Source organism: Hirundo rustica, chromosome 3 (assembly GCF_015227805.2).
Source record: "Hirundo rustica isolate bHirRus1 chromosome 3, bHirRus1.pri.v3, whole genome shotgun sequence".
Taxonomy (NCBI): Eukaryota; Metazoa; Chordata; class Aves; order Passeriformes; family Hirundinidae; genus Hirundo; species Hirundo rustica.
The window spans coordinates 70,297,684-70,311,604 of NC_053452.1; the positions used below are offsets into that span (position 1 = coordinate 70,297,684).

The 13,921-nt window shown below is 35.2% G+C and overlaps 1 protein-coding gene across 2 annotated transcripts in view; it reads left to right on the forward strand.

Moving 5' to 3' along the window:
* Positions 1-13,921, forward strand: part of AK9 (adenylate kinase 9) — a 59,642-nt gene that overhangs the window by 30,675 nt on the left and 15,046 nt on the right. For both annotated transcript variants that reach the window (XM_058419624.1, XM_058419623.1), the window contains exons 21-28: positions 3,739-3,936; positions 4,900-5,060; positions 5,371-5,583; positions 6,159-6,413; positions 9,986-10,104; positions 11,334-11,553; positions 12,699-12,761; positions 13,585-13,785. In XM_058419624.1, the coding sequence (XP_058275607.1) occupies positions 3,739-3,936; positions 4,900-5,060; positions 5,371-5,583; positions 6,159-6,413; positions 9,986-10,104; positions 11,334-11,553; positions 12,699-12,761; positions 13,585-13,785 (1,430 nt within the window). The remainder of the gene's footprint in view (positions 1-3,738; positions 3,937-4,899; positions 5,061-5,370; positions 5,584-6,158; positions 6,414-9,985; positions 10,105-11,333; positions 11,554-12,698; positions 12,762-13,584; positions 13,786-13,921) is intronic.

Here is a 13,921-nt window from a genome sequence, read left to right on the forward strand (position 1 = left end):
TCTGAGTTAAAGGTCATGAGAACTACTCTATTAAGTGCATTCATTACCATGTTCAATATTCTGTCTCAGATGATGCCAAATATTAATTTAAATCTCCTTTTCTGCCTGTATATTTCCAAAGTGTCATGACCTACTGGGAACTGAGAGGTTTTTAAAGGGCTGGACTGTAAGATGATCTGTTGAAAGCCAGATCCAGAGCCATCTTCCATGTGTTACTGCTGTGAATAGGGCTGTGATTTACAAGATAGCACATGTGATTTCTGCAGTGTGACTGTGCCAGGGATAAAGTGCAAGCAGTTAGTGTAATCCAGTTATTAATGTGCCCTTTCCTTCTTTTCTTAAAACCTGTGTTCCTAAGTGAGTCATCATTACATATTGCATTAGAGCTGTCCAAATTTAAGCAGGTTTTACCTGGCTAAATCTGTCTCATTTGGAATATATCACTGCAGTATGCAACATAATGCAGTGGTACCATTTGCACAAGATCTTTTAACGTACATATAAAGGTATATTTATCTTCCTATTTATAATCATGGCAAGATGTGATCGCGGCATGCAAAGCAATAACATGGAGACAAGAGGACTGCAGTGCAGAGTTGCTCTCCAAGAGAGAGAGACTGTTTATTATCTTACATTTTTATACATTTGTGGGTCTGGTTGTGGATTGGCTTCTGGGGTTACTACTCCTCACCCTACTGGCCAGACTAGCTGTCAGTTTCAGGCTAGAAATGTGTAAACAAAAGACAGGGAATGAAAGCAAAATGTTTGTTTATATTCTCATGCATGAGAAGAGTGAAATACTGCTCCTAATATTGTGCAGAAATTAAAGAAACTGACTCCACCTTATGAACAAGTAGAAGGTTTTAAAAAAACTCAGAAAAACCAGGGTGACAGCAAGAGGCAAAAATGTCATTGCAGGGTGCCATGACATATACAGAATGAATGTCTAGTTTAGTAAAATGCAAATGTTTGTAAACCTTTTCAAGGGAAAACATTATTTCTAATTCAGGATGAAACTACTTGAAATCTGCAAGGTGTTTGTCCTTAATGATATGCTCTTTTTCACTTTGATTTATGTTTAGATTAATTATCATGTAAGAGGAAGGTTAGTCACTAAGGTATCAGTCTAATAGTTGAGTTCTTCAAAACTGGGAAGAAAAAAAAAAAAAAAAAAAAAAAAAAAGGATGGAGATATTTTAAGGGGTGGCGATGTATTAAGGCTGACAAGGGGTCCTGGGCTGTGGGCAGGTAGGGGGAGCCCCAGGGGCTGGGTGGGGACAGCCAGGGCCAGAAGTGCTCTCAGGTCCCTGAGCCACCACATGAATTGCTACAGAGAGCCCAACTTGCTTCAAACCTCATTTAATCAGATATATTGTTCAGGTAAATGGTGATATTGAGAGAATAAAAGTTGCAACCTCAAAAGTAGAAGAATAAAATTATTAAAAGTATCTTAGTATTTAGAAATACAGCATATTTTTAGAGGGCTACATATTGTGACATAGAGTCTTAAAAAGATGTAGACATTGCAGTACCCCAAACTCACATACTACCTCTAAAGTGCCTGATTTCATGTATGGGCTAAAGGGTTGTAGAAACAAGGACCAGTAGCAAACTAGCAAGGGACCAACCTTAGTGGGCCATGAAGGAATTTCAAATGAAAGAGTGTTAGATACGTTCCTTGTTCTGAAGGCACTCATATATCCCAGCTGATATTGGCACTTTGAGGTGATGCTTTAGTTGGTAGAATATTACACAAAAATTAGAGAGCATCTCTGCTCTGACCATTAAGTTTTGATCTGTTTCATGCCAGATCTTACTGGTACTAATTCACTGAGATCCAGCTACATTATATGCTTTTTGCCTTTTGGCTCTATTTTGGACAATTAAATGTGTCATTTGCAAATTTCGTCAGCGGTCCACAAGAGGAGATTGAGAGATACTTGGTTATGGGAGAAAATGTGTTTTCCTAATGAAGAAAATTGTAACAGGGCAATGTAACCCTCCATAAGCCAGAAAAAAATCGTTTGTATTTTTCAGATTGGGACAAACTCAAAATGAATGTTACAGTGGTGCAATTTGACAGAGTGAGCATTGGCCTGCTTAATGCCAGAGAGTGACCATAAAGCACTGGCATTTTAATGTTTTGAGGTTTTGTATTTTTGAGAAATACAGAGGCAAAGCTTTTTACATACAAGGCATTACAAAAGACTGTCATTTTCAGTAATACCTCTCCTTTGTTCATGTAGGAAGTTACATAAGGAAGAACAGTAGTAATGGTCCTTTTTTATGTAAAAAATCAGTAGAGGTTCATTGTAATCGGCTGAGCATGTTGTTACTTGTGTCTGTTCTTGCTCTTTCAAACTAAAAACAAGACAGGAACAAGAGCAGGGGAAGAATTTGGCTAAATAGAAAAACATTCCATTCACTGACAAAATTTTTTCTTGTACCTTCATTTCTGGCAAGAAAAAAAACCACAGCATATGCTCTAAATCCCAGCAAATTTAGTATGCAATATCAGATCATTTAAGTCACTGCTCTCAAGTGCTTTTCTGTCTGTTAGCTGACATCACTTACTAACAGAACACAAAAGAAAAATTACAAGAAAAAAAAGACAATCGGTGTTGAAAACTATATGAGTGCAAAGAATGGGAACAGCCGCAACAACAGCACATTGCTGCTGCCACTGACAAGATCTATATGGTGTCATCTAGGCACTTGGGTATCATCTTCTAGCTGAGATAGGACTCTGTCTCAGGACTTTCAGCATCTAACAATATATGAATGGATAGTAATTGCAGCTCTACCTAGTTCCTAATTGGAACCTTTTTTAATGTGTCAATATCAAGTTTTTAATTCCGTATCTGTTGTCAATATCAAGTTTTAAATTCAACATCAACTGTCAATATCAAGGTCTTAATTCCATCTGTCTTCTTCAGCAAGAAATCATGATGGAAGAAAATAACCCCTTATTTATTTGCTCAGAGTATGACAACACATTTGGTATGGTTTTGTCATGTTTACCATGTGTAGTACCCGTGACTTTCTTATTCATATTAATGCATCCTTTCAGTCTCTAACTTCTGTCTGCTTTCCCTGAGAAAGTGTTAGGAAGCAGGCTTGGACTGATCTTAAACAACAGACACTACAAGTTTCTGCACGTTTCATAAGAGGTTAAACTATTCTCTCTCTCTTAATTAGTAAACAAGTGATTGTATGCAGACATGGCTTCATTAAAGCCAGAATTTCTTCTGAGAGTTTCTCAGTTCCACTATTTACAGAGAGAAGTCATGATAAGATTTTTAAACTTTATTTTCATTTATTTGTTCATTCAAATTTTTCTTATATTGGCATGATGATATGGAGAGTCTGTCAAAAGCTGTTCATCATTAAACCATAATTTTTAGATTAATGTCTTCTGTATTACATTTCTTTGCAGAAAGAGTCATATTTATTTTCAGTGCTGATTTAAATAACCATATGCAAATATAGTTCAGCAATTTGACCTAATTTATAATCCTGGAGAAGCCTCGGTGTACAGAGTATCATATGTAAACTCGGAGTTTACAAAATGTCTTTGTAAACTACTAATATAATAATTCATAATTATGTGGAGGAAGAAGCATTAAAAAGTATGCCACCATATTTGAGCAATATAAAAATAGTCCTAAAGCATAATGATAGTTTTTAAATGATAGACATTTTAGAGGACCATTGCCTATTTTATGATTTGATTTTCAGAAGTCATGCAACCTGAGTTTGCAGAGGATGATTTTCCAGATACAGAAGAAATTCAAGCAAAGATTGACCTTTTCATGAGTGATTGGAAAGAAGTGGAATCAAAAATCAAGAAGTCATCTCCAGTTCAGGTTGTTGTTTTAGAGATTGCTGAGCAAACACCAGAAAGTCTGCTTAATCAAACTGTGCTGGTTATGGAAAGTAAGTAATGCTGTTTATGTGATTGGCACCTAAACTATCAAGAGGGATTTTGGATAGCTCATGTGATGAGCATATAGGGAGTAGGTTATACTCAGTTTGATATTGCTAATATGAAGAAGGTCATACCGTGTTCTCTGGGTCAGCTGAAAAGCACAATAGCAGCCTTTCAGACATCTAATGGTGGGGAAAATATATATATTTGAAATATATATATAATATGGCTGTGCAAATAGGTGTGTAATAGCTCCTTAAACGTTCTGAAAGCACATTTCCACAGTCACTTGTTCTATCTGTGCATGCCAGGATACTGGTTTGAGAAATGGACAGATAGTGAAGGTTCACTAGCATACAATAGTCATTGGGTTTGTGAGACTTTCAGGGTGTGTAATAACCTAACCTAACCACCTGCACAGATTGTATTTCAAAACTGAATTTTACATTAATTTTTTTTAAATTTATATTTATTTGGCAAATCGCATTTCTTCATTTGTGTGGTCTTGTAGAATTTTGAGCACTGGATAAATAATACTACATTTTTCCTATTATCACTACAAATTAAGTGTTTTATTAAGCAAAACATCTCTTGTACTGGCTCTATAATAAACTAAGATTTGAGTGATTATTTTTTCCAAGAAGGAACAGGAAAAAAAAAACCTTTTGGAAACAGTAGTGGTACTATCTGCATGTGTTTGTATAATACTTTTATAATATAAGTTCCCATTGAAAATACCAATTTACTTCAACCAAAAACAACTTGAAGAATTTCAGTTTTTGGAGGAGGCATTATACGAATTTCCACATCTGGGGAGAACATTTTTTTCTGTGAGTAGAAAAAATGCAGGATACAGTTGGCATTATTTTCTTCCATGTATGTGCTTACTTTTATGAACAAAGAGAATATATTCTGGTATAGCCAAAGGATAACTATTGAAACACACAAAAAAAGACAACTAACCTTTTCAGAACCTTTTAAATATTATGGCTGGGAATTATCTGATGAAGACTTAGAGGAGGAAGCACAAGATCTGGCTGCTGAAGAGGAAAATGAGGAAGAGGAAGAAAAAGAGGAAGGTGAAGAAGAGGAAGAAGAAGGGGAAGAGGAAGAAGAGGAAGAAGAGGAAGAAGTAAGCATGCCAGCTTTATCTATTTATGTTTTCATTATAACTCCTTTATTTTCAGTTTGAACATAACCTAAGAGAAGTCAGATTTTACTTGATCCTGATTTTGTTTGATCCAGTTGAAGCCATCTTAGAGAATAAATATTAGCATGTGCTTCAAGAACATTTAGACTATAATTCTGTCGTGGCCAAGAGTAGTTTTACTACAGCAAGAAGCTCAAATACCCCCATGCTATTTGGTTTTATTTAATCTGATCTATTTAACCTAAGTAAGCTCCTGAATTCTAAGAGTTCTTTAAAATTTTCATATTTTCAGGATGAAGAAACAATTAAGCAAAAGAAAAGGCTCATGGGAGACACAAACCACTTTTGTCCAGTCAGTCTGAAAGAAAACTTTGTCCTCTACCCTGGACTCCAGGAACATGCAGCTAAATATAAAGAAAAGATTTATTACTTTTCATCTTCTGAGTACAGAGATAAATTTTTGAAGAATCCTGAGGAGTATGTGGCTCACAATGAACCACTGAAAGTGAGAATCTTAAAAATTATTTAACGCAGAGAATAGCAGATTAAAATAACTGTTTTCCATTCCCACTTACATTTGTTTATTATTGCTGATTTTTTTCCTAGGTAACAATATTAGGCAAGTCCTTGAAGCAAATAAAACACATGGCTTCCCTAGGGATTTTGTAATGTAAATTTAAATTAACACATTGAATTAGTGATGCAAATACAGCAGAAAAGAGAGAAATATTATAAAGGCTTACAATAATCTCAAAATGTGTTTAACAAATGACACATTGGTGTTTTTGTGGGTTTTTTGTAACTTGAAAAAGGGTAAAAGAATGGAAAATTTACCAGAACTGTCTAATGAATTTTCATTTTTACCTGCTGATAATAGGGTAGTGTATTTGTTTGGTATTTCCAGAGAGCAGGTAGTTTAGTTAGAACAGCAATATAAAGTCTGGAAAAATTGAAATGCAAAATTATGTGACAGTTTTTGATGGAATTTTTATAATGATATTTTTGAAGTGAAAAACAGTAGAGGGTGGGTGCACTGTACACTCCAAAATGTTACAGAATATTCAATTTTTTTTCCTATAGGCTCCTCCTTTACGTGTGTGTTTACTTGGGATTCATGGAGCAGGTAAAACTACTTGTGCTCGACAGATAGCAAACAAATTAGGCATTTTCCATATTCAATTTGAAGAATATCTACAGGAATTGATTTTACCCAAAACTAAAAGGAAAGTTGGGCCATCTTTTGATGAAGACCATGAAGATGACAATAAAATACCAGAGGAATTGGAAGACTTCTCTCAGACCATGACTAAAACTGAAACAGAAAAAAGCAAACGGGTAATAATAATCTTTTATATATCCATACACAAAATAACCATTTTCAGAATAGGAATTTCCTATAAAATTGTAATTTTAAAAAATTTTGTAAATTAAATATTTGATGAAATTTGGAAATAATAGTTCTTGACAACATTTTCTTGTAAGTATCACAAACATTCTTCAAAACATTTTCAAGATTTTTTTCTAAATAGCAGAGATAGATGCTAAATGTCCAATGGAAGACCAGCTGAGGGGGAAAAAAAAAGCTCAAGGTCAGAATAATAATGGGAAGGCATAGTTTCTTTTAAGTGTTTATAATATGCAGATTCAGTCAAGAGCATTAGTTCCAGTTGCACAGGATTTTAAAAATGTTCCCCAGCTGTGCTCTTTGCACTCTCTTGGAGCAAAAGGATAGAATGCCTCTACCAGCCCTTTGGTCTGATCATCCCTCATAAAAAATCAGAAATATTCAGCATTAATAACAGGGTAAACTAGTATTTTTTTAACGCAATAGGTTTATTAACTTGGATTTTACTGTTTCTTTGCCTATTGGCCGCAGTTTCCAGCCACAAAAATAAAACATCTCTTGGGTAGCATTAAATATGCCTTCTAGCTTAGCTAAAAAACTGTTTCAAATCGCTGTATGTTCATGATACTGGTAGAATAATTAATGAATTATAATTTTCAGAAAATTAGTTCTTTTTCTTAATCAGATTAACTACTGGCTTAAAATCCTTATAAATACACATTCTAAACCCCAGCACTTACAGGATAAAATTTCGCTGAAGAAAAAGTTTTTACACAAAGGTTTATTGGGGAGAGTATTTTCTTTTATTAAGCAGTGATCTGTTGGGAGAAAAACAAAAATCCACGAAGTTTTAATGCAAATTATTTCTTTATATAGCAATGGATATGATAAAAGCCATGCATTATGTGGAGAATTCTCAACACAGGTACACAGCATATGAATCTTTCAAAAATATGTAGTAAAAACCTGAAAATCTATCTCTCAAACAACAGAAATAAGGATTTATCCAACACTCAAAGGTTCAGCAAGAGATGTGTTTCTGCATCACATTTTAAGAGCCTTTTTTTTTTACTGTGTGCTCCTGATACCTGCCAAGTTCCCTGAAGTTACTAGTCATCAAAGATATTCAAACACTTCCCACTACAGGATTTAAGGAAGCATTCAGGACAGGCAGCAGGCTACAAAGCAGGAGGCATAAAGAAACACTCAGGCACAGCATTAGGAAGATGAGCACTCAGTGGGAGTGAAAACTTGTGAGGGATCTGAAGGGTTGCAAGAACTGCAGTATAACAGCAGTAAAAGGTCTAAAAAATATGAGTCTGACACTGAAACATGGTCTTTGCAAGCAGAGTCTAATCTTTGGCCAAGAGGACTCTGTGTCTAATAGGAAGGCCTGGGACTACTCAAAAACAGAATATGATCAAATTTTGGATCATTTATGTAAACTGGACACATATAGGTCAATGGAGTGCATTTGCAGATGGTGATAGAGCTGCCAAAGGTGCATTCAAGGCCACTACGGTCTTGAGGAGTGGAGCAGATTCCTGATGACTGGAAGGTAGTGTTCTGATGAAATAAGACAAGAGTAGGTAATGTTGGAAGCAAATACTTCAACACAGATGGAGTGCAGATCAAGATCATGGATGTCAGAACAAAAATCCAAGTTTTCATCAAAATGAAGGGGGGGTTCTTTTGAGAAGTCAGTTTACAGCTTGGCCATCACAGCCAAAAATATGGCAAGTGTTTCTGACACTCATAGCTATGGCTGGCTCTCACTCAATTTTATTTTTTTGGCATCAATACATGTTTTACACCAAGGTATTTCTGTTAGTATTTTTCTCTTGTCATCTTTGTACCTGCTGGGAAACAATCATCTACATCTGTAATTTTTTTTCCTCATACTTCTTGTAAAGTGCTTCATCTGATGGCATGACCTAAGCACAGCTCATACAACTTCAGTTCAGTTTAGAAACACATTCATTGATCCATGCACAAAACTCTAGAGGATAATTTCCAAGGTTGTAGAGTTCCCAGGCATTTTCTGAATATGAATACCACTGGACTGTCTGACTATTCTATTTATCACTGACCCATCACCTCTGCAAAATTCCATTAAATTCTGTCGTATCATTCTCTTTCACTTTGGCACAAGACAGTAGAAGTTTATCTATCAAAGCTTAAGGCCAGCTGTAATATTCAAAGCAAAACCACTAAAGGCAAACAAAAATATATCATGCAGTCTGAGAAGTTCAGCAAAAAGATATCCTGGTTGTTTTAGCACCACATCATTGACAGGTCGGGGGGGCAGCCTTGTCCTTCAAATCACTGCTCTGTGGGGTGTTCTCTTTTTTCTACCTTCAATATACATCTTCTGCTTCTTTTCTTTTATTGGATACAAACGCCATTCCTACCTCTCTTTAGCAGTGGTAATGTCAGTGACACATTTTTATATGTGTTATACTGTTTCCTCCCATTTCACATATTTCTCTCAAGATGCCTCTGTGTTGCAAATCTGGCTACCACTTTGTCTACTTTGGCATATTCTGTCATACAAAACATCTTTTAATATATATACTGTGTCAAGCACTACAGAAAATATTACTCATATACACTATATTAGACCTGTAACTTCCATCATGGGCTCAAGTTCTTTTGGCTACATTATCAGAATAGATGCCAGGCATAAGAATTTTTATTAAGATATATTCAGGCATATTTTGATTCCAACACATTTTGATATATGAAATATGTAAACTAATCCAGAATCACCAATGTATATAGTATTTTCTTTTGTTTTTTACCACTGTCTGTGTCAGTAAGCCATTCTATGAGAAGTGCATCTTGAACCATATCACAGAGTTACATATTCTGGAAAAAACCCTGTAGTTTTCCACAAGAATGGAGTAGTTTGATTTGGTATTTGAATAATCTCCATTTGACTAGTCATTAATACTACTACTGTTGTATAGAACAATGCTATCTGTCTGGTATCTCTTCTTCTGCCTGTACCCCATAACCTTACATATCCTTCTTCAATATATTTTTTGGAATCCATCCAAATATAATAGTTGCTTTCAAAAAGTGAAAAAAACATTCTGATGTAGTGCAGGTAGTCTTCCAGCATGGGAACATGTATAGCCAAGTGGAAAACTGCTTGCAGGCAATTAGGAGAAACTGTGCTCATTTCAGTTTCTATTCCTCTGAACTGAGCATCTGTATAATTAAATACTTAACAGTTGTGCTTGATTTTAGGTTTCATTAAAACTCATACAGCAGCAGTTGCCCTAATTTTAGGGATTTGCCTAAAATGTATAATGTAGTATGATGCAATGTGGCAAATGAGTTTGTTTCTGCTGGTCTAAGTCAAATGAAGACATTAGCCTATTTAGCCAAGAAAAAAACTAAACATGTCAAGTAGATATTTCTGTCTGGTTTTGGTTGGTTGGCTGGCTGGTTGGTTTTGGGTTGGGGGTTTTTTTGTTTGCTTGTTTGGGGTTTTTTCCCCTTTGTTTTTTTGTTTGTTTGTGTTTTTTCATTTTTGCTGCATTTTCTTTACATAAAGGAAGTTAAATTAACTGATGAAGAAGAGGCAATCAAAGCAAATCTAATGGATACTATGGAACTACCTCCAGAAGTCCTTGATAAGATTGTTCCTGACTGGTGGAAGAAAGAGCCATTCCGGTAACTGTAATTAGATTCTTTCTTTGATTAATCCCAGAAAGTACATAATCCATTGTGTCCACAACTGTAAATAACTATGGCAGGGATTATTTCAAGGTTCTTGTACTCTTTATGAGTAATGGCCTACCTGTCAGTCTTGGTTTTGTTGTACTATTTTAATTGATATTTTGACAGTAATATCATGTTTCATATGCTGCACACAGGAATGGACAAAAGTACTTGGCACACCTGAATTGGATTAAATCTCCTAAATAGCTGGGTAGTCTTCATGGGCTTACAGGATAGACATGAAAACAAACCCTTTATATTTTTATATAATTTTTGTCCTGACTACAGATTGGGGATAATGGTTCTCTACACAGTGTAAAAATAGGGAGATCAGTTCTAGGAATAAAAGAATGCACCAAGACAAAAAACTACCCAGCATTATGCATAATGTTGTAACGTTATATTGTATTAGATTATATTCTATTGTATTACATCACATCACAATACATTGAACTACTAAAATATACTGTGTTGTACTCTTCTTCCCCACAGCATCCAGGGCTAACTGTTCTTCCCTCTACGTTCACTTCTTCTAGCTTCTTTGGTTTTCTCCAATTTTACAGTGCATTCTATTAAAGTCTAAAGCAATAGATAGAAATATTAGCTTCTTATCAACACAACATTCATCCTTACATAACTACTTGTATAATTCAAAATTGTAGGAGCTCCAATAAGCCTTAGAGCTTTCCAGGTATAACTGACTTGTTTTTAACATCTGCAGGAAGAAAAATATAAGTTATGCAGAGTGGCAAATTTCTCATCCTATGCTACAGAAAAAACAGAAATTTTCAGGCACAAGCCTTCTTTGAGAGTTGTTACCAGAAAAGTGTTTGGGGACCTTCTATTTTTTGAGACCCGTGCCTAAGAACTATTGTTTTTAGAATCACACAAACAGGTCACAAGCAGGCCACAATTAGTTTTGGTTTTTTAAAGTTGCTTTAAAATATTTAAGCATTGCAAATTAAAACCTCAGAAGAAATTAATTTGTAAGTACATATAGCATAAAATAGCGGTTTTACATTGTCAAAGGATACTAGCTGAAAGTATTTTTTAAATTTTACTCTTTACATATGCATTTAATATGGGAAGGTTTTTGGTGTTTTTTCCAAACTAATTCCATGTTCACTGTGTTGCACTTTAAACTACACTGTGTAATGGTAAATACCTTATTTTCCAATTAGGTCCACAGGCTTTATACTGGATGGCTTCCCTCGTACTTCAGATGAAGCCATATATTTGTCAGAACAAGGACTCTGTCCTGATGTTGTAGTTTATATTCAAGTAGAAGAAGATGACATTCTTAACCGTCTTTTTCGGCCACGTCTGGAAAGATGGAAAGACAGACAGCGTAAAAAAAAGGAATATAAGAAGAAGCTGAAGGAACTAAAAGCAAAAAAAAGAGTAAGTTTTTTTTAGTAAGCCCTATGCCTTTTTTGTTGTTGTTGTTTTTTCTACAGGAGAAGAGCACATGGAGTAACAGATATTGGAGCCAAGAGACACGGTCCTACACATTCACAGCATTCCCAGGCTTACTGTAGGAACCAAAAATAATTTAGGGCTGCTTTCCTCTTCTATGCAATTAATGCATGCAGGAGTTTGGGCATCTTGCAGCCCAAGAAAAGTAGCTGTACTGCCAGAAGAATGGCAGTTCTGGAAAGTCTGTGAAAAAAGGCAAGTCACTGGAGGGAGTGAATACAATGATAAAAAATTCAAATAGACAGTTCATACACTGTAGTATTGTTGCATCCCAGATTCTCTCAGCGTGTGCTGTTGAGTTGATCATCTCCCATAGGCTGAGGTCACTACCATATGGGGTGTGTGTCTGTGTTCCCAGCTCTGATACTCTGCACAGGAATGTAGAAACTCTAAGCCACATTCTCAGTGCTGGTGCAGCTGCTCTGTGTCCCATTCAAATGAAGCTGTGCCTGCTGTTGAACGGGTTACAAATTGGTTGAGCTAAGCTGAAGCCTCTGTGCAGACATTTACAATTGGCACATGACACATATTCAAGGTTTCTCAGTTTCTATAAAAGTGAGATAAAGTACTTCACATGTAATATCAGAAAAGGTCTGAGCATAATTACTACAGAGCACCTGATACACAGGAAATTAGGACAATGGCATTTGGGACAAGACTCTTACAATAACATTAATATCCCTAAGCAGTCAAAGGGAACACCACACATTTACTACCATACTCAGTCACGCCTTTGCCAAATGGCAGAAAGTACCTATAAATTTAGAAACTCTACTTTACCAATAAACCTAATAGTATATTTTCAGTGTGATAAGAATCATAGTCCTTTTTTTCTCTAATATCAATCTCAGAAATTGCCAAATTAGTTTTTCTAAAATACACTTACATGTTTGCCTAGTAGATTGCAACATTTCAAACTCTAGGGAGTATTTTTTAACATTAGAACCAACTGGAACAGAATTTTAAGGTGGAAAGAACAGAGTTAATGATAGGTTACATTACCAGTTGCCAGAGGGGAGCTTTTATTAGGAAGTATCATCAGTCTTTTTACATCTTCTTTTCACTAATAGAATGAGAACATTGCCAGAAGAAGGGAAGAACTTTTAGCAGAGCGACAAAAAAAGAAGCAAGAGGTAAGAAAACAACCTAATAAGACAATTTTTAAATAGAAGCATTATGCTGTGGTATGCACACTATGGTTTCATTCATACCATAGAAATTTCTAGAGCTTTTGCTCACAGACTTCAGGACAATGTAGAACAGTAAAATTATGACAGACTGCAAGAAACTTCGACTTTCAAAAATAATTTTATATTATGTTTGAATTGCTTTAGAAACTATGGATTCATGAAGACCAAAAACTATTTTAAAAGAATTCTCCATATGTGCTTCAATTCAGGAAAATACTTATGAATGTGTTTAATATATTTAATTTGTAAGCATAAGAGTAGCCCCACTAATTGAAATTAGGCATGTGCCTTTAAGTGCACTGTCAAATCCATGGTTAATCCAAAACAGGGCTGTACCAGGATTTCTGCCCAAAGTCAGTTACATAATATATTTATAAATGGATTAATGTACTACTTGACTGCTCATGATATTCTGTCAGCTACACTTTCATCAAACACACTTGTTTGTAACAAAGTCCTGTCAAACTACAATATCATGTATGAAGAAACACTTCCCTTATCAAAACTGCAGTGGAGCTCTTCAGGTTTTTAAAGTACTCTTGGAACTGGTATGATGCTTCACTGTATGCACTAGGCAAAACTGATGGATTTTCTTCTGAAATAAGATTCTAGAATTTACTAGATTTTTGCATTTGTTAAAGGATATCCCAAAATGAGGTTTTATTGAACTAATGGTTTTTAATTTAAAAAGAGAAAAGAATACCTTATGTTCCTTCAAAATATGTCTATCATAGACATGAAACAACAAAATATTTTGTCTTTATAGGCTTTAGCAAATAAGGATAATGATGAAGATAGTGAGGAGGAGGAGGAGAATGAAGATATTGAAGCTATACTTGCAGAAGAGTTTTTAGAAGAAGAGGAAGAACCAGAAGAAGAAGAAAATGAAGAAGATGCTGTTGAGCGCATGCAAAATGAAATTTCGGAGAAATTTGAATCAGAAGTAGAAAGATTACAAAGTGTGCAGGTACTGATACCACTGCTTATTTTGTTAAGTTATATGATCACATGAAGGATTATTTCCAAATTAATTTTTCACATATAAAAATTATAATGCCTAAACAACCATGCAGCTCTACTCATTATCTAAGAATGTGAACAAG